At 43.8% G+C, this 24,498-nt stretch overlaps 1 protein-coding gene across 1 annotated transcript in view; it reads left to right on the top strand.

Annotated features, from left to right (window-relative positions):
- LOC136556291 (bifunctional heparan sulfate N-deacetylase/N-sulfotransferase 4) overlaps positions 1-22,096 on the top strand; it is a 65,117-nt gene extending 43,021 nt beyond the window's left edge. The window contains exons 6-15 of the mRNA XM_066549423.1: positions 363-491; positions 10,895-11,077; positions 11,969-12,065; positions 12,166-12,289; positions 13,144-13,318; positions 14,234-14,404; positions 15,723-15,832; positions 18,585-18,687; positions 18,906-19,408; positions 21,603-22,096. Coding sequence (XP_066405520.1) covers positions 363-491; positions 10,895-11,077; positions 11,969-12,065; positions 12,166-12,289; positions 13,144-13,318; positions 14,234-14,404; positions 15,723-15,832; positions 18,585-18,687; positions 18,906-19,025 — 1,212 coding nt within the window. The 3' untranslated portion in view covers positions 19,026-19,408; positions 21,603-22,096. The remainder of the gene's footprint in view (positions 1-362; positions 492-10,894; positions 11,078-11,968; positions 12,066-12,165; positions 12,290-13,143; positions 13,319-14,233; positions 14,405-15,722; positions 15,833-18,584; positions 18,688-18,905; positions 19,409-21,602) is intronic.
- Positions 22,097-24,498: the final 2,402 nt, after the last annotated feature.

The raw sequence follows: 24,498 nt of genomic DNA, 5'->3' as shown, positions 1-24,498 counted from the left end.
GCCTGTCCTACCAAGCTGGGTGTTCTAAAGTAAACTGACAAATATTCTAAAGGATGGTTTCAAGTCCCAAAAGCTGCTCTGAATATTGCCTGTGCATACCAAGTGCAAATTGTGATCCCCTAAAGAAGGCAGAGGGAGCGGCTCAAAACCAAATTCCTGCAGAGTCCAATTACTGCTGGAACAGACTCAAAATCAGCAGTGTTTTTACACATGTACCCAAATGCTCTATAAATGCAGGTTTTGGTTGTTGTTTTAACTGAGTAAAACTATATAAAATATTGAATTAAGGGAAACCAAAGTCCTTCCCCAGGTTGATTATGGCACTGCAATACCTGAGTAAGCTGCTGTTCCTCTGTTCCCAGGTGCTCCCTCGACAGACCTGTGGCCTTTTCACTCACACTATTTTTTACAAGGAATATCCTGGTGGTCCTCAGGAGCTGGACAAAAGTATCCGAGGAGGGGAACTCTTCCTCACCATTCTTCTGAACCCCGTAGGTACCTTCTTTTGCTGTTTTTGGATGTGCTGACTGGCAGGGAGGAGGGAGGGGGAAAGGGAAAGAGATCAGGTTGGGAAATCAAAACCAGGACGACTTGCTCAGAGGTAACTAGCAGTTTAAGAAGAAAGGAGAAAAATGTCTTCTGCCAATTTCCAGCTACAACTGTATCTGCAACAATTTCCTGGGAAATGCATTAATTCCAGCTCCTTATTGCTTCCCAGCCTCAAGCCAGGTCCCCCTGAGAGACACGTCTGAAGCTGAAACTAACCTGTGAGGGTAGAAAAAACTGATCTTGTTGATTTTTTTTCTTTTTTCCATGAGCTTGGCTCCTCAGGCACTCCTCATACAGCTCAATGGAAACCCCAGGGCTCAGGCCTGATATCTTTCCTCCATCACCAGCTCCTAAAAACAGGTTTTGAGCTGCTAAAAAACTGCCTGGTACCATTTAAGACAGGAGCCTAGATGTGCAAGGAGCAAGGTAAAGAGCCAAACCCCCCCATGTATCGATTATTTTTTCTTGACATTGTCCTCCCTCCTTCCCATTGCTCCAAACAAGCTGCACCAGGCCCAAGATGAATGTCCCTGTCTTGCCAGGTGGCCTCATTTTCAGTGAGTTTAAACTCCAGTACTCATTGACTCCTCTGCAGAGCTAAAGAAACTTCAGGTGGAGCTGACTGTCAAATCCAGGTCACTTTTATTTAGACACTTAAAAATAGATTTTTGGTGCTATACAGTTAGATACTAGTGAGTGAACATTTGGCTGGACAAGTAAGTTGGTGTCCGAGTGGGATTCAGTGGTCTTAAAGAAATGGAACTTTTCTATCAGGAATTTTTCTATACCATACACATCACACCTCACTTGAGAATAAAACCGATCCCTCTTCTTTATCCTGCCTCCCCATTACCTGCAGTTCTCTCAGGCTGGCTTTTCTTCCCATGCTTTCCTGAAGTGTAGCTTGGAATTCACACTGAGCTTTAGCATACTTGGATGAATACCTGTGCATTTCTCACTTAGGTGAAGATTTTCTCAGATTTGGGCAGTGCAGCAGCCTGCAGCAGAGCATGTACAACTCCTAACCCCACAAGCAATGCTTAGAACAGCCCAAATTCCTCAGCCAATCTGTGTCCCACTAACTTGAGAGTGCCCTAGATATTGGTGGTGGTATTTGAAAAATCTGCCATGATCAACTTTTGATGAAACAGTTTTTCAAAAGATATATACAAACTCCATCCCTTCCTCAGATCATGGTTAGCAATTTCAGCAAATATATTACAAATACCTATTAAGCTCAAATACCAAAAATGTTTGTGCTTCCATGAAGCAATATCACACAGATGGTTAAATTAGAAAATGCCCAAGGGACACTGCATTGGAATAAAGTTTGAAGAGAGATTGTCAAGAGGATCTTCTGATGGAATTTTTTTAAATGGCTTCTACTGAATACTCTGTGGCTCAGAGAGATATTTTCACTGTCTAATTTATGAATCCTAAAGATGAGTCATGTCGGCAGAGATGATGTAGTAGTAGGCAGAGGAGGGATAAATTCCACCAAGACAGACAGAAATCAAACCAACTTCCTTGGAGTTTTAATGAGGGTTACAAGAATCCCAGGCAGACCTTTCCAGAATCCAGCTAAGGCAGCAGGCTGCTCAAGTCTGCAGTTTGGGGTACTTACTCTTTGCATAAACACTTCAAAGCAAAGCTCATTAAAGTTAGTGGGGAAGGCTCAGCAAACAGACTGGCCTTGAAATAAACCCAAATAGCCAAACTCTTTCAAAGGTATCAATCCAGCTCCCTTCTGAAGGGTCTTCTTCATGTGGAGGCTAAGAGCAATAACAAGGAGCTTCAGATGTATGTACAAATAAAAAATACAAATAGAGTTTGGGGCAGAAAATTAAATATTATCTTCTTGGACTTTTGCTTTACTATTTGATACAAGTAAGAAAAATTTCAGTTTAAAGTTTCTTATCTCCCTTGCCAGACCAAAGCTGACTGTTCAATCAGAGTTAAGTTATAATCATCTTTGATGTTATTTACTATGTGGTTTGAGAAACATCAAAACCCAGTTAGTCACTAAATCTTAATTAGGACAGACCTCCCAAAAGCTGTAGCATCAGCACTTGCACAGCAGCAGTGAAAAGAGAGCAGCAAAACCACCACACTCACTAGAAAGAAGGGAAGAGGGAAAAATTACATCTAAAACTACAACCAACCAAAACGTAAAAAAGCTTTGCAAAACTGGTTTTGTGCCCAATCTAATTTTGATAGCAAAATAAAACTTGTCCCAACACTATGATTCTTGTATAGAGATGCTTACAGCATCTCTATTAAGTATAGTTAGATCTTAAGCCAAGAAAACACATTAATACTCAAAAAAGTACATTGCTGCTCATGATGTATCTTCAAAGACAGGAGTGCAATACCAAAGAGCATCTTACAAGAAAATCACCATGTCCTTAATGGGAACGTAACACTACCCAGCTATGTAAATACGTTAGAAAATTCTCTGGTTCTGATCAGCATTGGGAAAAAAATATTTAGGTTTTCTGCAGGTGTGCAGCATTCCACAGCTCCAGCAGCAGAGGCAAAGTCAGCCTGAAACTTGTAAAAATTTATTTTCTGTTTAAAATCACGTTGAACAGCATCGTGTCATTTTTTCTCTTCCTAAACCTTCTCAATACTTTACAACTTTTTGCAGTGCTTTGAGATATCTTTTTAACATTTACTTCATTGGGTTATATAAGATGAAAAAAGAAAGCTTATGGCATTTCAAAGGAGTGCAACATCTCAGTTATTTTCAGCCTTTTTAAAATTCTACCTCTCATTATTTGCTTAGCTTAATTGTGCTTTATAATAATTTTTTCTTCTCACAGAATATGTTCTTACAATCTCCCTCCCTCATTGTTTATTTCACCAGTGCTGCGCCACATTGGTTTTCTTTTAAACCTCTTCCCATCAGCTCTCCAGGCACTTCTGGTTTTGCCACACTCCATAGAGAAACCAGCAGTAGAACCAGCCTGCTTTAAGGTGCCTGCTTTTTTTTTTTTGGGAAGGGAATTTGGTGTGGAAGTTGTGCTTTTTTCCTAGACTCCCATCATCTGCTATCATGACCAAACACAGAACAGGAGATGTAACCCGTGAAAATTCAGAATTACAGGCAACCCAGTTGTAACAAAGTCCCCAAAACTGAAATACTTTCAGCAGGAAAAAAAAAAACAAACCAACAAAACAAACAAACAAACAAAAAAACAAACAGCTTTCTCATAGGCAAAGTTAGAGAATTCCATTGGTTCTGAAGTATTCAGGGAGATTTTCCACATCCAAATGCCAGGCTCAAAACCGAGTGGGTTCTCTGACCCTGCCCGTCATTCAGTCTCCCGGGAAGAGCCTGACATGGTTAATGCTTTTACAAACCGTTCTATTTATCACCTCTTGAGCATCCACAAGGTCTCCCACTATCTGTTTGATGGCTCCTTTCCTTTCCTCCCCTGCTCCACAGGCCATAAACAACAGCCATAAACATTTAACAGCCAAGATAAGCTAATAAATACAGCCCTAAATATTATTGCCTCCACAAACAACAGTGAGACAGTCATTTCTCCTAAAAAACAACACCTCTTTAAACCAGAGAGCTTTTTATTAAGCCAGCAAGTGACAGCACAAAAGGCACCTCAGTTAAGCACAACAGCAAAAATGAGTGCATGGGGCTTCAAGGAGAAGCAGCAACACCCACGGGCCTGGTCGAGCAGTCAGTGAGTTGGATTTATTTGCCAATGTGATACACGTTTTCCCATTACCTGTTCACCTTGAAAAGCCTTTGGATAACCCAGAATCCTGGCACCCCTTTCCTGCAGCACCCTTTCTTTCTCTCCCTGTTACACAGGAATTCACCTGGACTGACTCTTCCTTTCCCGTTCCTCTCACAAGGTGTTTTTACTCCATCTCCCACTGACTCCTTTCCATAGTTCCACCATAAAAATGGACACAAGTCATTCTTCTCCCTATTTTTATATGCATAATCCTCCCTATTCTAAGTTTACACCTGCCTCACCACATAGGATGTGGAGTCAGGCACACCCTGCACAGCATTTGGCCCACAAAGCCAACCAAGTATCACATATTTGCAACTGACAGATCAGGTTAAAAATGGAAAAGCAGCAGAAAAAGGGAGAAGTTAAACACTTCGGGCTTCTCTTCCCACTTCAATCAAACACCCCTAAGAAGCTTTAAGCAGAGGTGAAACGTGGCAGATGAATTTCAGGAAGATTAGCTTTTCTTCACAGGAATTTGGTTGTCGAGAGCGAAATCAGACCTGTGATTGAAAGGTAACTTTGAACTCCCATCAGTAGAAGCTACAGGCAGCCCATAATAATGTACATTAATATTCCAACTCTCTGGGAAGTGCCATGGAACACTTTTAATTCTGAGGGCCACTTAAAGGCATTTCCGTTTTTAAACTCTCCCCGTGACTAAAGGGCTCTTGCTCATTCCCAGCCTGTTGGATCTGCATTCTCCACATCCTGCATGTGCCACACTTGGAAGATTTTGTTCTTGTTCCCTGCTCCCTCTCATCACAGAGACAGGAGAATCACACGTTATTGCTTTGGCATATTAAAAGCAAATGCAGAGAGGGGTTAATTTACACCTTCCACAAGAGATTTGGGAATATTATTATGGAACATCTTGAGTGCTGGTAATGTTTTTATTTGCTTTGTTTCTCTGAGCATAGTTATAGAAAGAATAAAAAATAACCTTGGGCATTGTAGGAAATGTGCTGCAATCCAAAAGTAATTCACATTGCAGTTCTGCTGAGGGCCCTGTGAGCTGAGCAGCTCAGCACATTTTGGGGACAGAAAAAATCAGGCAGGCAACCTCCCAATAAAAAATGTCAATATTTGTGGAGCTGCAGTTATCAGGGACATGTGTCCCTCTCCAACCTGACAAGAGGGAAAGGTTCATTCCACCAAATTAAAAGGGAGTTTTGTTAACAAGTTACATCAGAATTTATCTTAATGGGCAAACACACAAATCAACCCTGACCTTCCTCATGGTCCTGAATATTTTTCCCTCCTTGGTAAATCATTATTTTCCCCCCTCATCCCACATGGCTGCACAGAGCTACTACAGGGAAATATTATCCCATGGAAACTCAAGCCTTCTGCCGCACATTTACAAACTAATTAGCTTGAAACCCAGAGCATCAGGAAAACATTTCAAGGATAGTACATCTCCTTTCCTTTCATGACATTTTCCTGCTTTATGAAAGCTGCTGCTCCACTCCACACATTTTGATATTTCACCAGAATTCCTTCCCAGCAAGTTGGGTGATGGCAGAAATAGCAGCAAATGACTGCATGTCAACAAGGGGGTACTGGGGACAGAAGGAAAGAATCTGATACCTTCATGCACACACCATGCAATTATTTATTCAAGTGTCAGGAGCAAGTCTTCCAGGTGAAAACAAGCTGACTCAGAACTCCCTGATTATTGAAAATGAATCCTTAATAGAAGTAAATGGCCAAGAACTAAATTTCCTCACTGTGCTTGCTGTTCAAATTAATTGGAAAGTGGCTGATTTGAGAATATTATATCCTCTAGTGAACTGAAAATGCTGCCTTTTTTTTCTCTCTGAAACCAAGAGTGGAGAATTAAATTAACTCTGAGGTTTGTTTGCTCAGAGTAGGCCACCAAACTGGATTAATTAATCATCATTTATGAACACTCTATCACCCAGAGCAGTCAGAAAACTGCTAAGATAGCAACATGACAGTAGAACTGTTATAAAAACAAATGATACATTTCCTGCATCTCCAGCCTATAGCAACTTGCCAGCATTTCTTTGCAGTTCAAAAGAAAATATCCTGGTGAAAACTCTTTCTTAGGAGTGAAAACTCTTTCTTTTATAGAAGTGCTGAGAATAAACAGAATGATTTAAACTTGTTCTGTAACTTGGTGTCCATAGGGAATGCCAGGGAATGTTTCCTTCCTCTGCCTGGAGTGTCATGTCAGGGATAAAAGACATCATTCATCCTATCATTCCAAGACCAGTTAGAAGGAGATCTTAATTTACCACATCTCTAAGGAGAAATGGCAGAGAAACTGTCATTTATGGGCACTTAGCCAAAGACATCATCCTTTGGGCTTCTTTTTACCTGTGTGTCCCTTGTCCTTCACATCTCTGTCTCATGTTCAGCTTGACCTAAACCAACAGTACCCAAAACCCCTGCAATCTGCTTTATTTCCTTAATTTGAACTTGGGTTTGTCCTTAAGTCTGAACTGAGTAGATTTATTTCTTTTCTTTAAGAGAGAGTTTGTAGTCTAAGGAAGTCTTTTCAATGAGAAAACACAGATGGCAAGAAAACAAATTCCTGTATCATGAATTTCACTAGAAAATGGAAATAACAAGAGAATTGAATTGCTGTATATTTCTGCAAAGGCTTCCTGAGGTCCACAGATGTGAGTGGCAGCAGCTTTGGCCACAATTAGCTGTGCTGCTGATCACAAGTGTCACAAATGAACAGCCATAAAACAACCATTCAGATCTTCCACCCTCACCCAGCTACATACCAATTGCACAAATTTATCAGAAGCAGCAGTTACTTTTTTCACAGCCTCTCAAAGCATGTGCTGAGAGGAAAAAAAACCTAAAAAACCCAAATTTTTTCTACTAGCAGGCTTGGCGGGGGGGGGGGGGGCAAAGAGAGATATTTAACTAATATATAAAACTAATGGATTAGAACCTCCCAACCAGTTTTCTTCATCTGGGACCCCACACACCTTGTGGTGTCACAAATGTCTATGACCTGGGGAGCAGTGGCTGTGTTGGAATGTGCTCATGATTTAGCCTTTACTTTAGAAGCAAAATTTGGAGAGATAACAGAAAAAAAAAAAAAAAATCAACCCTAACAACTGTATTCTCAGAAGGAAAGGAACAAGGCATAGGATTGTTCTGTCAATACTGAGGAATTCATTTAATCCTGCCAACTAAACAATGGAAAAGCAGAAAGCGTTCCTGGGTAAATGAGAACCAATTTTCTCTTCCAATAGGGAATTTTAAAACAGCATAGAGGCTCTGCAGCATTTGTACAGCTATCCCAAGGCCACTTCCCACCACTGCTGGACAGCAGCTTCCAACTCCCATCCTGGGAGCACCTCTCTCAAGGTGGAGAGCAGACACAGTAATGAATATGGGCACAGGAAATAAAATGCCATTCTGTCGTTTTGTTTCCCCTTCAATCAAAGACAGAAATATTTCTGTCCAAACACTGACTTTGTTGCTTTCTTTAGAGATATTATATTTGGAAAATATTTGATTATCCTGTCAAGAGCATTAAAGTATAAACAGATGTGCAGAGTGGAAAGAGAGCAAAACTAAAAAAAAAAAAAGTGCGATTTTCAGGCATATAAATGATTTTGCTTCAGCAGCAGAAGGGTCATGAATATGAATAGTGCTGAATTTTAGAGAAGCCATTTGTCATTATTAAAATTAGTGCTTTGTCAACAGAAAAATCTCCCTCCCAGCCTCCCCCTAGCCACAGAAGAATCCACACATTAATTTCTCTCTTCTGGCAAACCTTATTTAAAAAAGCTCAAGACACTAAACATCCATTTCCCCTCAGAACAGTGGAATTCCTACATGACACCCAACTTTGGCTCCTGGGCTTTCCAGCAATGGGCCAAGCAGCAGGAGGAAAGGACCTAAAGGGGAACATTGATCCTATTTAATTGTGGAGTGGCTGAGAGGATGAGGTGGAACACATTTATACCTAAGTTTCCTAATGGATTTTTTCATTGCAAGTGCTTGATCGATGGGTAGGGAGAGTTTCAGATACCAACAGAAACAAATCAGCCAATCTTTTATTCCCAACACAGAATTGCCATCCTTGAGATTGTGTTGCATTCCAGCTGTGCCCTCCAGAGGCAGGTGGCTAATCTTTGTCCAAAACCAAGTGCTTTTAGCGAAAGCTGTGCTAAGTTTGGCAGTTACAGAAGGAAAAAAAGCTCTTCATTCTGAATTAATAGGGCTGTGCATCCAGAGCAAGCACACAAACTCTGAGTACAGAATACAGTTTTGAGGCACTGGTTTCTATTAGAATAATTTTTTTTAAAAGCCCTTTGTTTCTCTCTACTGACTACTGTAAGTTTCATTTTCTATAACACAAGCCTGCATATACAAACATTCCATATAGAGAAAAACAACATTCCATATAGAGAAAAACAACATTCCATATAGAGAAAAACAACATTCCATATAGAGAAAAACAACATTCCATATAGAGAAAACACTGTATATCTAAATTCTAGATGTAAGTGATGTGAAATAGCCCTAGAGACAAAAACCACACAGTGAAATGGCGTGATAGTCCTGCCATTAGTTTGCAAACAATCTGCTATCATCCATACTCTAAAGTGAGCAGTTAAAACCCATCACCTTTCATCCCCAGTGATTTGGAGGTAGATGGCAAAGCATTAAATCCCATTTTACTCCATGAATAATGCATCATATCTGGGGCTTTTTCACTTCCAAAAAGACCACTGGAGCAAAAGAAGTCAAAAAAGTGTCCAAGATCTTTTGACTCCATGAAGAGTGATTACTGGATCTTTTAAATGGTTTTGCAGCATAACGAAACTCCTAGAATAAGCTAATACTCATCTCCTACAAGTACATTTTAACATTAAAAAGAATCTCATCCATTTTCAAGTGTAAACAAAGCACAAGGAGCACACAGATTTACTTGCATACTTCATTTGGTGCAATAACATTAAATGTCATTTAGCACTCATCAAACAAATGCTCCAGAAACAAGGTGATATTCTCCAGCAACATTTCCTACAAATGTTTTCCTTTTCAGCACTTTAAAACAGTTTACAGGAAGAACTTTGCACATTTGCAGGAGTTGAACTAGCAAGGATCTGTTTCTGTTGGCTGGGGTTTATTTTGTGAGGAGAGGATGATTTATTACCTTCCTTATGGTTTCTGGGGTAGTACTTAGAGACATGCACCAAGTTCAGGGTAATTTTAAGATTCACTCTGCTTATGTCAAACACTTGGGATCATAAAACATACAAGAACTGGAATCCACCAACTCTACCCACAGAAAAAAAACAACTTGTACAGCTTCCAATCTCTGCTTAGCCCAGGCCCAGAGCAGAATAAAAGGGAAGAATAAATTACCTTTTGTGGCATAAAGTGTGCAGAATGCCATCCCACTGCAGAGGGGCCATGAGGGACACTTTCTCCTAAGCTCCATCTGTCTCCCCCTCGGAGGAACACTAAAAGCTCCTTGTTAATAATTTAAGAAACTGATGGACAGGTTTCCAAGCACTGGGGGCTGGTGGTTAAAGAAGCACCACCTTGGCACAGCAAGAGGGTGAGAGTGGGAAGCTAGTAGCTTCTCATCCCCTGATGGACTGGGGACAAGCCTGGGACAGCAGAGCAGGAACCTGCAGGAGGGAAAGCTCTCTCTGCAGGTGGATCACTGCTAAAAATCTTCCTGAGACACACACAGAGGTATTTCAGAGCCTATCTCAAGCATATCTGACCCACAGCCCAGGCTCCAAAGGAGTGCTACATAAACACTGTCCCCAGGCCTGGGTTGGGCTAGGCATCACTCAAAACACACCCAGAAACCCTCCAGCATATCAATTCTATTCACTTTGAATTTAAAAACTCAAAACGCACTGACCTGAACATGACTCCTGCAACAGCTCCCAAAAGAAGAAAGTACAACCTCTACCCTACTGTCCTGCACATGACTTTATAAACTTCTCCCATTCCTAATCATCCCAGATGAAGCTCACCTGGACACAATTATCTCTGTGCAGAGCAAACCATTTACTGGGAAGCAGGTGTCCCCACTGTTGCCAGGTGTCCCGACTGCTGATAGCTCATTTCTTCAGAATGAGGCTGCTTCAGTCCCCGAGATCTACCTGCAGCTGTGATCCAATTTCATTGTCAGTCCATCCCAGCTCAGGCCACTGCACTGACTAAAACAGCCAAGTGACAACATTCAGTCTGGTGCCATCTTCATAAAAGTAAATAATGACAATCTACCAGTAAAACAGCCACAAAACTGAGTGTAATCACCTTGTGGAAAGAAAATGCTGGGAAATACATTTGTCACGTTGTTCTTATAAACTCTCTTTATTCCTCTGAAATAAATCATGGGATCTACAAGGCAGTGGCCACATAAAGGCTGATAACAAGAAGTTATATCAGCTTTAAGGAGAAAATGAAGACAGAGATACTTAGCTGAGATACCATCCTTCACAAAGCCTGGGAGTGTTTGTATCAGAATTTATTCCCTTACAGCCATGCTATTCTAGCCAGCACCGGGGGGGACAGCAAATTGGATTTTTGGTGTGCCATGCCTGAAAGGCTCCTCTTGCCCCCAGATCAGCATTTTCATGACCCACCTGTCCAACTACGGCAACGACCGCCTGGGCCTCTACACCTTTGCCAACCTTGCCAGCTTTGTCAGGAGCTCCACAAACCTGAAGCTGCAGACGCTGCCCCCCGTGCAGCTGGCCCAGAAGTACTTCCAGCTCTTCCCCGAGCAGACTGACCCCCTGTGGCAGGTAAAGGCACCTCCTTTTCCTCCTCCAGCTGCAATCCCCTCGTTGGAACGAGCATCTTTTCTTCTAAAAAGCCTTTCTCGAGCATGGGAATGTGAGTTCAACACTGTTGTCTAACGGTTACATGTACCTGCCTCTTCTACCTGGAATACCATTAGCCACACTGAGCTTGTGGTTACACAGGCTTAAATCCAGGAGGGCACCAAGGAAACCTGTGCAGTTACTTAGGGCTTACACTTGCGAAAAGGTGCAGAAAATTTCCCCTATAATTTTTGGCCCAGCTACAAAGGAAGTATAAATCTACAATATTTCCACTGGGCTGTAGCAATTCCATTCAGCTGATGATTTTCTCCATCATATTTAGTTAATTTTATTCACCAGCAAAGTGTATCCTCTGTTACCTCTGCAAAAGCAGCATCTGTATGGTAACTGCTTTGAAGAGTAGCCAGTCCCAACCTCTTCTGCAGGGCCTTTTGTTCACAGGTTTTTATTTTGCATTCATAGGTAGGAGAAAGATAAGGAGATGAATAATATCTCACATTTCTATTTTGTCCTTCCCTTTTGCATTCTCACGTAAATTAAAATTGGCACTAAGCCCCATGCATCCAGAACCACTCTGACAGCTCAAAAAGTAATGCCTCAAAGCCATTCAGAGGCTTCCATCTGAACCTCAAATGGAAACGTGATTAAATCAATGTTCCAATCTTTTTTTTTTCCCTTCTTTTATTTTTCTGCTAATGATTGAACCTTGTCCTCAGTCATTCAAAACCACTGTACACACACTGTGGGATGTTGCTGCTCAGTGTAGGGCTCTGGCATTAGTGCAGAACACTCAGACCCTGCAGAGGTTTCAGATTCCTAGTGTGATGGGCACCACCACCTTTTGTCCTTCAGAACCCGTGTGACGATAAGAGACACAGGGATATTTGGTCCAGAGACAAAACTTGCGACCACCTGCCCAAATTCCTGGTGATAGGACCCCAGAAAACAGGTAAGGAGCACAAGGAGAGCTTTTAAAAGTTTCTACAAAGTCAAAGGTCCTTTTTAAATTTTTTAATATTTTCTAATGGCACCTCTTTTCGTTGTCATAGGAACAACAGCCCTTTATTTATTCCTTCTGATGCACCCTTCCATTATCAGCAATCTCCCCAGCCCAAAAACTTTTGAGGAAGTTCAATTCTTCAATGGCAACAACTACCACAAGGGAATTGACTGGTAAGAAGAATTACAAAATCAAGGTGTTCATTCTTAATGCATGGAAAATCACAGTGGAACAATTCCAGGAGTGGGTGTGACATCCCCTAATTACTGGATGAATTTGTTATGCTGGGAATTATCAGATGGAAAGAGAATCTAATTGGTAATGATGGGGCATTTAATCAAGCCCCTAATTTTGTTTAGTAGTAATTGCAGTAAGAATTTTCTGAGTTTTCACACAAATGAATGCAAGAGGCAGTTCTGTCATGAGTACATCTCTGTCTTGTCATAGCTGTAGCTGCACTGACTTACACTCTGTTCCTTCCAAAGTGGCTTTTCATGAAGTGAGGTTCCATTTATCTCTTCACAAGGATCCATCCAATCAATTTTAAATGGAAAAGACCATTCAAAGCCAAAATTCAAATCTTGCATTCTGAAAGCGTCCAAAAGCAAAGATATGTCAGTCCCAAAATGAAGCACTTCAACAACGTTAAAATTAAACAGTTTGACATTTAAATGTTGACATTAAATGTTGACATTTTGAAGCTTTTCCCAATTTTTTTCTGCAGATAAAACTGAACTCACTGCAAACTGGTGAAAGATATCCCTTTGACACTGAAGTTATTAGCAAAAATCCCATCCATCACAGGAAAAACCTAATTACCAGACTTCATGAGGGTTTTATTACCAGCACCACCTAAGAGCCAAGATGCATTCCCATTACTCCAGTCTGGGCTGAGCTGAAAAATTCAATTTTGCTTCTTGAGAATTATGTCTGAAAATTCACCTTGTCACCCACCATGAAATGGGAAGCATGGGGCCATGACCCTGTTGTGCTGCTGCTCATTCTGACAAGTCTCTTCCCCTCCAAGGTACATGGAATTCTTCCCCACTCCTTCCAACACCACCACTGACCTCCTGTTTGAGAAAAGTGCCAACTATTTCCACTCTGAGGATGCTCCCAGGAGAGCTGCTTCCCTCATCCCCAAAGCCAAGATCATCACCATCCTCATTGACCCGTCGGACCGCGCCTACTCCTGGTACCAGGTATGGAATTCTGTGCCCCAGAATTGCACAGTGGGGCCACTGCCAGGGGATGGTAGTGGCATCAGTGGGAATCTGTGTCCTTGGGCAAGTAATGAGAGTTGTGGCACAGCCTTGGCACCCCATGGGAGCAGGAGGGTGCTGGATGCCACCTTGTGCAGCTGGCACCTGTGACACCGGTATCAGGAATGATGGAAGTTCCCAGAACAGAGCTGCCACCAGCTGGGAACAAACAGTTTAATCTCAATTACAGTTGACAGGGCACAGAGGGAGAGCAGTGCTCCATGCCCAAGGAGATGCACAGGGAAGAGGAGCATGGCCCAGCCAGGGAATCAGAGCTCTTGATGCTGAGGTCTGGCCCCACTTCCCTTCCCCCAGCGTGTACTCAGCAGTGTGCAGAGGTGCCCAGATGGATCCAGTGTCTCCTGAAGTTTCCAAGGAGGTAAAAAGAGCTGTGACTGGAGACACTGGCTTTTTTCTCTCCTTGGAAACAAAAGCAAGCCTGTTGTTTTCCCCAGGAAACCCCAGGATGCTTTTCCTTGCCTTTTACTGAGCCCACACCCTTCCATAACAAAATCTGCACTATTTAAAAATTCTATTTTTAGGGAAATATATAAGCATGCTTGTGAAAATGGCATAGGCAAACACATAAAGGAAACACTAAATGCAGTGTTAAAATAGCCTCAGATTAATAATGCTGGGATAGCATGAAATACATCATTTCTGATCCTGCCAGCAAGTTCTGCAAGGAACAAAGCACGGCCAGGGGCTGCAGTTTGCACTGGGTCATATCTCACTGGCAGCTTTCCAGCTGCCGAGGCAAAGCAGTAAACAGTGATTTTTAAGATTTTTAAGAATTCAGGCTTCATCTGCAGCATCCATATTGTGGCACGTATTTCCTTCCCTGTGTCCTCGCAGCACCAGCGCTCCCACGAGGACCCCGCTGCCCTGAGGTTCAATTTCTACGAGGTGATCACGGGCGGCCCCCGGGTGCCGCAGGAGCTGCGAGCGCTACAGCGGCGCTGCCTGGAGCCCGGCTGGTACGCGCTGCACATCCACAGGTGGCTCTCGCACTTCCCACCCTCCCAGGTAAGGGAGGCCGCCCAGCTCAGCCAGCCTTGGCATGGCCCAAAGCTGTCCCGAGGCTCCTGTGCCCCGGGAAAGCCGCAGCTGGAGCATCAGACCTTGTGCCAGGGCTTTTCAGAAATACAAATTTCATCCTGCTCCCCACTCAGTCCCTATCATAGAAAGCTTTACATGTCCTTGATCCTCAGATAGAATTGGCCTTTCTCAGGGCTGGAGCACAGATTCCTTCTTTTGCCCCCTCTTCCTTCAGATATTTTATTGTATTGTCTTTTATAACCTTTGCCATGAAAAACTTACCTAAGCCCATAGATCTAAAGAATATTTCCATTGTTGAAGTAATAATAATAAAATAACCTAAAGCAAACATTTTAGTACTGCAAAGCACATGCATGGGCACTCTTTGTCCAAGGACATGGTCACATGGCAGTTCACGTCTGTGCCTCCTGTCAGGCAAAGCTCTAAGAGGCTCTGTCATCAGCAAGAATCCCCAGAGTGCTCTGGATGGGACAGAATATGCTGAAAGGAGGCAGAGCTGAGCATTGCCCACTTTGTCAGGGACCTGAGGAAAAAAAAACAAACAAACCAAACAACAAAAAGAATTAGAAGCTCTGCCTTCTTGCAATCCTCATTTTTCTTTTTATCCAGCCTCAGCTGTACTAAAGAGAAGAGAAGCAGGTCAATCCCATTTCCAGGAGAAGGGAGGAAACCTCAGTCATTTACTTCCTTCTTTCCTCTCTGGCCTTTCTACCCTTTCATAAATGGGGAGGGAGTCCTGCCCAGAGCTGCTGAGCTGGCAGCAAGGGCAGCATTGCCGTGGGAGCAGACAGGCCACGTCTTCTCCTTGCCCACCTCATCCCAACTTATTCCTCCAAAGGAGAGGGGGATGTCCTGGCAAACTCTGAGCATGTAGAGGGTGCTGAGCATCCCATGCCCTGTTTCCTGGGCTCCTCCTCTGCCCTCACCTGGAGCTGCTGCCTTCTCTCCTCAAGATCTCCCACAGACACATCATAAACCTCAGCAATATTTTACATCCTTTCCTTCTCTCTTTTCTCACAGTTGTCTGAGTGTCAGGTTTGGCTTGTGAGGTTTAACTCTTGCATTTGAACAAGGTGCACACACAGAGTTACAAGGTGCCCACCTATGCAAATCCAACTCAATAAAGTAAAAAGCAAACCTAAAAAGGAGTTCATCCACATGAATGTTTTTAGCACTGTACAAAGTTGTGTTAATTTAAATCCAGGTTATCACGGAAGTGAAATAATGCCATTTTTTGGTTACCCTTAGTCCTGTTTCCAAATCAGTGCCATATTTATCTCTGCAGTTGCTCATTATTGATGGACAGCAGCTGAGAAGTGACCCTGCTACTGTGATGGATGAAGTGCAGAAGTTTCTGGGAGTCTCTCCTCACTACAATTACTCTGAAGCCCTAACGTGAGTGTATTCCCTTTCTTATCTGCCCTGTGGGATCCCAGGGCACATCCCCTCCCACCAGAATCCCTGCATTACTAATTACAAACACATCAGGACAACAATAACTTGGAGAAGCCTGGGGTTCTTTCCCATCAGTCTCCAGGAGCTGAAGCCTGCAGTGTCAGGTGTGGAAAGTTTGGCTTTATCATTCCAAATGAGCCCGATGGCAGAGGCTGGGTGAGAAGCACTCGTTCCCCAATCCCATTTTCCTGTCTGGATTTCCATGTACAGCTGAGACTCCTGCAGGGGAGGGAGTAGGCTGAATTCCCCTCTCCCCTCTTAGTCCAGCAGAAAACTGTAAGAAGCTTTTGCCCTGAGCCTCCCTGTGTGAGGAGCACCATCTCTTACAGCCCCAGCCCTGGTATATCTGTGGCCTGGGAAGCCTGGCACTGCTTTTCCAAGCCCCTGAGCCAGCACATGAAGTGGGAAGCAGCAAAGCCTCTGCTTCACCTTCCCTGCAGGCTGGTCCTGAGGGAAACAGAAGCATAGACTTTGCAGCTGCCCCACACTGCTCCTCTCTGCTTACAATTTCCATTTAATGTTTCCTCCCCTAGCAGGGTTCAGCTTATTTATATCACAGGTTCAAAGTAAGACTTCAGTGCTTAACAAAGTTGCTCTCCCAAAACCTTTTTCTAGAAAAAGAATTTTGGATTTCAGAATGCAATTTTTTAAGTCACTGGTTTCCAAAGCGGGTGGAGGGGAGGAGGAGTCTGATCACAGAGCTGAGCTATTGATGCTTGAACAACTCACAACTGCACATCTGCAGTGCCTTCTGCTGGGTTTTTAAAATCCACACCCACAGACATACATCTTCCTTGCTGGAACTAAATCAAAGTCAGTGGAGTTGCACAGCAGGAAAAAATTTGGCTTCTCATACTGGTTTGGACAGGAAAAATGGATTGTAAACAGATCCATAAAATTATGCACTCCCTGTTTAGAGGCATCAAGAATGCAAATGTGCTGTGGAAGCCCTCACTTCTGCACGGATTTGGGATGGAAGGGGAAAATGCATTAAAGTGTGTAGCTGCTTTCTGGCAGGGCTTTTCAAAGGGAAAAAGTTTGCCTAGGATTGTTCCTAGTCATTACTGCCTAACCACTGCACAGCACACATTCCTAAAGGTGTCAGGAAGCAGCCTAAGGAGCCAGGCCTGTGAAGAGCACTGAGCAACAAGTCCATCACCCTGAGTAATTGTGTGAAAGTCCTGCAGGAGAATAAAATCAACCCAGGCAGAAGGGAACCATGGGAGGGGAGCAGAGGGGCACAGAGGCAGGGCTGGAGGAAAACAAAAGATGAGAGGAGTGTGCTTAGGAAAGTGTTCTCCCTTGGAGGGCTGCTACATTCTGTCAGATAGTGAGAGAGAGATCCTCGTGGTGGCATTGCTTGGCTCTGCCCTGGCAGGCATTCCCTGCCTCTGGCATCAGGTACTGCCTTCCCAGAACCCTGCCTCTCCCCCAGGCTTCCTCTGCAGGGAAGGAAAGATAACCAGGCCTCCAAGGATTGCTGCTGACAGTTCTAAAATGCTCCCCTGTAGCTTCAGCCTTAGGGCTATCACTATTTTAAATAAATGCCTCCACTGTGCCCAATTACATTTACAGAAGCCCTGAGAGTTCTGTGATTTCTAAACACAGAGGGTTGAATTCAGCCTGAACTGTCTCACCGTCTTTTCCCCTTCCCAAATTTGCACATCCTTTTCATAATGTTCAATAAGCTTTTTCTGAGGCAGAAGGATTGTTTGGGGCATAGTTTTGCAGTTTCCCTTTTACCCAGCACATGATGTTGCTGCTCCTCTTGGGAAATCAATGCAAGGCAGCTACAGCACTTCACCATGCAAGGAGCAGATGGGAAAGGCCAAAGCAGAAATGAATCTATCATCAATATACCCATTTAATCAATGATTTATTTGTTTTTAATTGATACAGCTACAAAGACAATTTAGGAAACAAAGGTCAGGTTGCATTAATAGGCTGGGAAAGAAAAAACCCATGGAGAAGTTCACCCTTCTCCTGAAATTCACTCTTTTCTGCATCTGTGTCATAGGGACAGGGCAGGGGCAGAAAGGTGGTGTGTAACTAATTAACTCTGTGCTCCAGCCAATTATCATTCATCCCTCTCAAACATCTGCTGAGCAGCAGGAATGAGCAGTGTTTGGATGTTTTATGGCTGCTTCCAGTCCCAGAGCAGTAAATTCCAAACCCAACGCCACATGGTGCTGTTCGTTCCTCAGCAAACGCGCTTTTCCAAGCCCTCATCCAAACCCCTTCTATCTCTGCATTTCAGACACCACAATCAAATGGCATGGTTCAGATAAGGCTGCTAAGACAGTGTTTATGCTACAATGCCATACTAGGAAGGAAAATGGTACTCAGATGCAGTGATAGGGAGCAGCCAGCTTCTTCCTCAGGCATGTTAAATCATCAGCACCCAAGCAGCGCTTCTTCAGGAGACCTGCACATCACCCTGTGTGCTGGACAAGGACAACAAAAATTACCCAGTGCAGGTAGTGGGAAAAACTTCCTGCCTTTAGGCACTTCCAAGGCAGATTTGTGGGAAAAAAGTGAATCCCCAGAGTGTACACAGGTTGCCCCCGCTGTCCTCAGAATTCCAGTCATTTAGAGAGACATGTGCAGCACTAATTGTGGGCTAACACCGATGTCTCAGTAGCCAGGAGATGTTTCTGTAGCAAGGTCTTTTAAAAGATATGATCCTCCACAGGTTCGACCCTCAGAAAGGCTTCTGGTGCCAGTTATTGGAAGGAGGGAAAACAAAGTGCCTGGGGAAAAGCAAAGGTCGGAAATACCCACCAATGGACCAAGAGGTAAGGGCTGTTCAGAAATTTATGGGAGCAGTTTTAATACTGACCCTAAATAAACACACTGATTGCTTTTTCCCCTTTGTTGTGTTTTCACTCCGTTGATGTTTTTAAAAATCAGAAACTTGAGCTTTGGAAGAGAGGGCATTGAGTTCCCCCTATGAGAGCCCATTTGTGGGGTGGGTCCCCTTTAACCTGATCTTGATTTGTTTCTCCCCGCTCAGTCCCGAGCGTTTCTGTCGAGCTACTACCGAGAGCACAACGTGGAGCTGTCCAAGCTGCTGCACAGGCTGGGCCAGCCGCTGCCCTCCTGGCTGCGGCAGGAGCTGCAGAAGGTCAGGTAGCACCGGGGGCACCCGGCCCGGCGCATCCCTGCCCGCTCGCACCCCCCCGCTCCTCCGGCTCACTCGGCATCGTCAGGACAGGACCTCACGGACCCCGCCCTTCCCAGCGAATCCAGACAAACCACAGGAGAATAAATAAAAAGCCCCAAACCCAAGCCCGACAAGTGTTGGAATGGCCGTGCTGCCGGCGGAGCGGCACCGAGCCCTTCTGGCAGCTCCCGGATGCACCCCCTGCATCCCGGCCGGGGCCGCGCCGAGCCTCGCTCCTCCCTTCTCCAGGAGGCACCAGGAACTCTGCGTGGAACGGACGGACACCGCATGGACAAACTGCAGTCTGTCAGGACACGGGCAAAGGATGGGAACGTCTCTCGCTGGACTGGGAGGTTGGTCATGCGCTGGGCTTTTTCCGCTTTTGTTTGCAAATCCTTTCACGTTCCCAGCAGGCCGTGCAGCGGGGCGCTGCCAGCAGCCTGGTATTGACAGCTGAGCTTCTGTCTGCAGAGCAGCGCTGTGCGTCTGAAACCTCAGACACTGGGTGAGTCATTTAGGGTCTCAGTCTGCAAACTGGTGCGGAAAAATAACTTTAATTACCTTTTTCAATGTTCTGAACACAAATCGGTCTGCTGGAGCACAAACCCTTCCTGTAGACTTTTATGGAGTTGAAAGGACAAACACAGCCCCTGTATATCACACAAACATGTATGACATACATATCTTCACTCCTGAATATCTGCCTTGTGTATCTCTAGATCAGACACACACTCACTTTTAAATATCTGCTTTTTGTGCCCACAGGGAAATGAAGGGGGGGTTTACCAGAAATATGACATGAACTGTGCTTGGTTCTCAGAGCTGTGGGGGCAAGGTCAGCAAGGCAGGACAGAAACTCCTTGTCCTGTATGGAGGTCATTCCTCAGACCTGGAAGTGGTAAACACATGTATTTGTATTTAACATAGAAACCCACAATCCCTTATCTTAGAGCACTGGCAACACCACAGATGACTGGAATAATGAGAGCTCTGGATAAGTAAGGCTTGGTCAGAGAAGTGTATCTAAATGGAGCATTGATAGAATTATAGCTGTTAAAATGCATTAAAACTGGCTCAGCTTTAATTAAAAGAGGACTGCCTCACTCTTGATTAAAAGCTGAATAAACATGACACTGGTTTCAGGAGCTTTTCAAGGAAATGAGACAAACACTAGAGAATCCAGAAAATTATTTCTTGTTCTTAGCTTTTTGTTTAGAAAGAAGTCCATCTCTCCAGCTCTCAGCTCTGTAATGGCACCATGTCCTGAAAATCTACCCGATATTTTTATACTTCTTATTTTTTAAGTTTGAATGGGCCTCACATTTCTGAAAGATCTCATGTTCCATTGAGAACTGACATTTGAATTGACTTCTTTATGTGTCACAAAGATGAAATAACATTATTTCCAGGTTTCACTCCCTCCACTTGTAACAGGACCCACCAGCACAGAATTTCTCTGCACCACCGTGTGACAGAGGAGCCTTTGTGAACTGCCTGGAAATGATCTCCTTTGCTTTTTTATACTTTTTTATGTCACTGACCATATCGTTGTTGGGATTCTTACACACCAGCAAAACAAAGGCAGCAAAAATGCAACAATTATTGATGGCAAGAGAGCTGTGGCTGGGAAAGACCGTGCTGGTCCTTCTTTCCTGTCTGTAAACCACAGGATTCCTGTGCTGCAGGCTGTAATTCAGAATTTCACAGTGCTGCAGGGGGGCTGCAGCTGCAGTTTGCTCCCATTGCCCTGGAAATGAGAATTCCAGGATGTGACCCTGTGGGGCAGGCACGGGAGTCAGGGCCCATGGCAGCAGAGCTGATGATGAAAGCAGAGCTTTGGGAAAGCTGAGCTCCTATAACTGAGGTTGTCTTTGAGCAAGAAGCAATCAGAATCGAATCCAAACCCCTCTAAATTATGCATTGACCTCTCAAGGTGTAAAATAAAGTTGCAGGATTAACTGCTCCGAGATGTTGTCTAATAAACCAAATTTCCTCTCTGATAGGGGAGCAGGCTGCTGAGAGTCCGCCAAACAAATTAAAATGGCGGAATTAGAAATTCTTGAGGGAGGAAGAGGTTGCGTAATGAAAGCGCTGATGGGTCCAGGCTCTCTGATGTGATAATGAGGCAGTGGGGATGTGCCCTGAATACAGAAGCAGGAGCTGAGTGTTTGCTCCTCTTCCTTCTCCCCCTCCCCACTTTGAGGCAGGGAGATGGGGGATCTTTCATCCCCTGAACGATCAGGGGCTGGGGTGCTCATTTCCCCTCTGCTGGGCCACCCAAAAGGGAGACATCAACCACTCATTTAGCTCCCATCAGTAACAAATTATGTTCATAATAGGCTTAAAATTGATGTTTCTAATAGGAATGTGTGTGACATCTGTGTCAAGCAGGGACATAAATCAGCAGTGACCAATGGCTGATTTGATTGTACTGAACTAAGGCTAGATTTGGTGTTTCTTCTACATAACTCTGTGTTCATGGGACAGGAATTTCCCTGTCAGACAACATTTCTTACACTGTCTTCATTTCTCTTTTTGTCCTTCCAGTTCATCCTTTTAGTGTGACTGCAAAGGTGTGGACCTGCCCACGGACTCGATTCCTCCATCACTCTCCTATCTAGAAAAGCTGCCAAAAAAAAATCAGAATTTGCAAGCGACACAGATTCTGAAGTGTTCAGTGCTCCAGTGACTGGATAACTTTTATAATACTTCTATGATTTCTGCATTATTTCAGAACAAAGGACATCCTGTTGATAGAGCTGAGGAAAAACTTCACTGTCTTGCCCAAGCTCTTTTTTTTAAAATTTTTCTTTCCCCTTCTACGTGACAACAGCAAATCCAGTTGAACAAATACTTGGTGTTGAAGCAGAAGGAATTAAAATAAATTTTGATCACTCAAAGTATTTTTGTTGGGGGGGTAGGGATGGTGAGGGAGGTCAAGGGCTGTACTTGCTGGAATTGTTTTAAATAATTGATGAGCTCACAGCTGATTATGGGTTCTTCTCATGCCACAGATTAAACACTTCTGATGGTGTATTACAGACAGAGCTTTACTTCTTCCCTTAAACCCTCCTTCCCATTTCCTGAGCCCAAATGTGCTCTTCCACAGCCTCTGCCATCTATTTCAAACCCTGCACCTTCCCAGCTCCTCCTGCCTCAGCACCTCCCCTGGCTTCCACCCACCCTCAGCACAGCGGCCCCAAAACGTGGGATTTCCTGGCAAGGACACTGACCTCCTCCTCCTCCTCTTCATCCTCCTCTTCCTCCCAGGAGGGCACATGGATGCAGGCACATCTGACCCTTCAGTATTTGTTACATACATTTCTGGGCCTGCCCTGCCAAAGTTTGGCCTCCCTGCACCATAGGAGAGGGACATGCAGCCCCAAGCAAGCTCTTGTCCTAATTAAAAATAATTTCCTTCTGCTCCGTTTGAGGAATCTTAAAAGGCCCTGATTCCAGCTACTACAAATTCCTCAAATTGTGCACTCAGAAGTATGAGACAGCTTTTTTTCTCTCCCTGAAATCTCGTAATGCTTCTATTTTTTATTATAAAATATTCATTTGTTTTACTGATCTGTGTCAGAATGAGGTTAAATCATAGCAGAGTCGAGGATTCTTTCTACAAACCTTCCAGAATAGCTAATTCCACCTCCCAAGAGCTTCAATCATCGAGGAAATTACAAATGACATTACAGATATCTCACCACAAGTTTTGCCCTTTTTTTCCAGGTCTGCCTGATGCTTGTAGACAAATTTTCAAAGGTAGCTAAATTTGAAAAGTATTTTAGGAGTCTAAATCTGTTAAAAAACCAGAAAAACAAAAAACCCAAACTTGTGGGCCCCTATACTTGTAGGCCCTAAAAATCAGCTGGCTTTCCATCAGGCTTTCCAGGCCCAGGCAAATTTCCTGCCTCAGTCTTATTTAATAAAACAGCAGCCGAATTCTTGAAAAATTTTACTACTTCTATGAAATTCATGAATCAGACTATTCCCTCCTGGAACCTGGAAACCTGAACTAACTTGTGAGGTGATCTGTTTGTGTAAAGAGCCTTTCCTATGTCCAGTGGGAGAGGAGACGAGAGGGGAGGGGAGGGGAGGGGAGAGGAGAGGAGCTCTTTGTCAGCCCTGTAAATATCCAAATCCCAGTCAGCAACTGATTTATAGAATGGCAGAAATGAATCCTGCCTATAATTTATACTCCTATTTCCGCTCATGAGGAATTAAAGACTTCCCAGGAAAACAGATTGATATTTGCATTTCAGTCAGCTGCAGCTGCTGGGTGGGGAGAAAAACATTTAAAACATCTCAATAAACCCAGATCTGCCACTTTGGGTTTGCAAAGCTGTTTGTCCTGCTGCAGCTCCCTCTAACCAGACCTGGGCTAGTTTTATAGTGCTCCTATTTCTTTGGGAATGGGAATGTGACACGTTAATACACAAATCTGTCTCCATCACAGAAGGTCAGGAGGGTTTATGGATTGGCAGTTGGAGTTATCCTGGGGTTTTCTCAGAGGTTATTTTCAGCCAGGAGAAGGTCAACAGCGGGTGGAGTGGGATTTCTCAATCTGAATTGCAATTCCATAAAATGCAGTGGGGGTTGAAAAGTGTGGTTTATAATTTGGGAGATAACTGCATGCCATTCAATTGACTTTGTACTTGCCACTTCTCAGAGTCTGGTGGATGTTCTGCTGCCTTGCAGAACTTATCTGTAACACACATCCCCTCTTGGTAATTTAGCTTCCCTTCAGAGGAGGAGCTGAGCTACAAGGAAGAGCTGGATGTTGGAGGAGATGAGTTTTTTCAGAACTTGCTCTGAGGCAGATATTTATTTACAGTTTTTCTTTAACTCTGTGTGTGTGTGTGTTTCACTGTGTTTGCCTTAGCTGGGGAATCATCTCCACATTAAATCTGCACGCCCTCCAAAGGCTCACAATTCCCATCAGCATCGGTGACAATTAAATATTCTGGTGAAGGAGAGAATAGACCCACCAACAGAAAATGTTATTTAATGACATTGTAGCTGCAGCACATCTTCCTGCAGAGCTTTGTGTAATCACACCAAGTAAGCAAAGAGAAATTGTGCTGCAACGTGAAGCATTTAATATTTCATAAGCAATCTGATCTAAAAAAAAAGGCACAGAATCACCTTTTGAGTATTTTTGTCTTTTAGGAGAAAGTTTTGTGTCTTAGATTTTGGGGTTTCTGCCTTCCTACAAGGAAGTGCTGTAGGCCTGCTTCCCCTTTGTGCTTTCCTACTCACCCACACACCTTGGGGCTACTTCTCATCATCAGCATCTAGTCCTTCACCTGCAAATTTCAGTCCCAACTGACTTTCTTCCTTGACTAAATTCTGCTCCCTGCTTCCAGAGAGGAAAACTGCAGATCTCCCAGGGAAGCATCACCTTTCATTGCCTAGACCATACAGGCTTCAATTACTTTTAGGT

This window comes from Molothrus aeneus, chromosome 4 (genome assembly GCF_037042795.1).
Source record: "Molothrus aeneus isolate 106 chromosome 4, BPBGC_Maene_1.0, whole genome shotgun sequence".
Lineage (NCBI taxonomy): Eukaryota > Metazoa > Chordata > Aves > Passeriformes > Icteridae > Molothrus > Molothrus aeneus.
The sequence above is the reverse complement of the archived record's forward strand: the minus strand, read 5'-3'. Positions and strand labels throughout refer to the sequence as shown.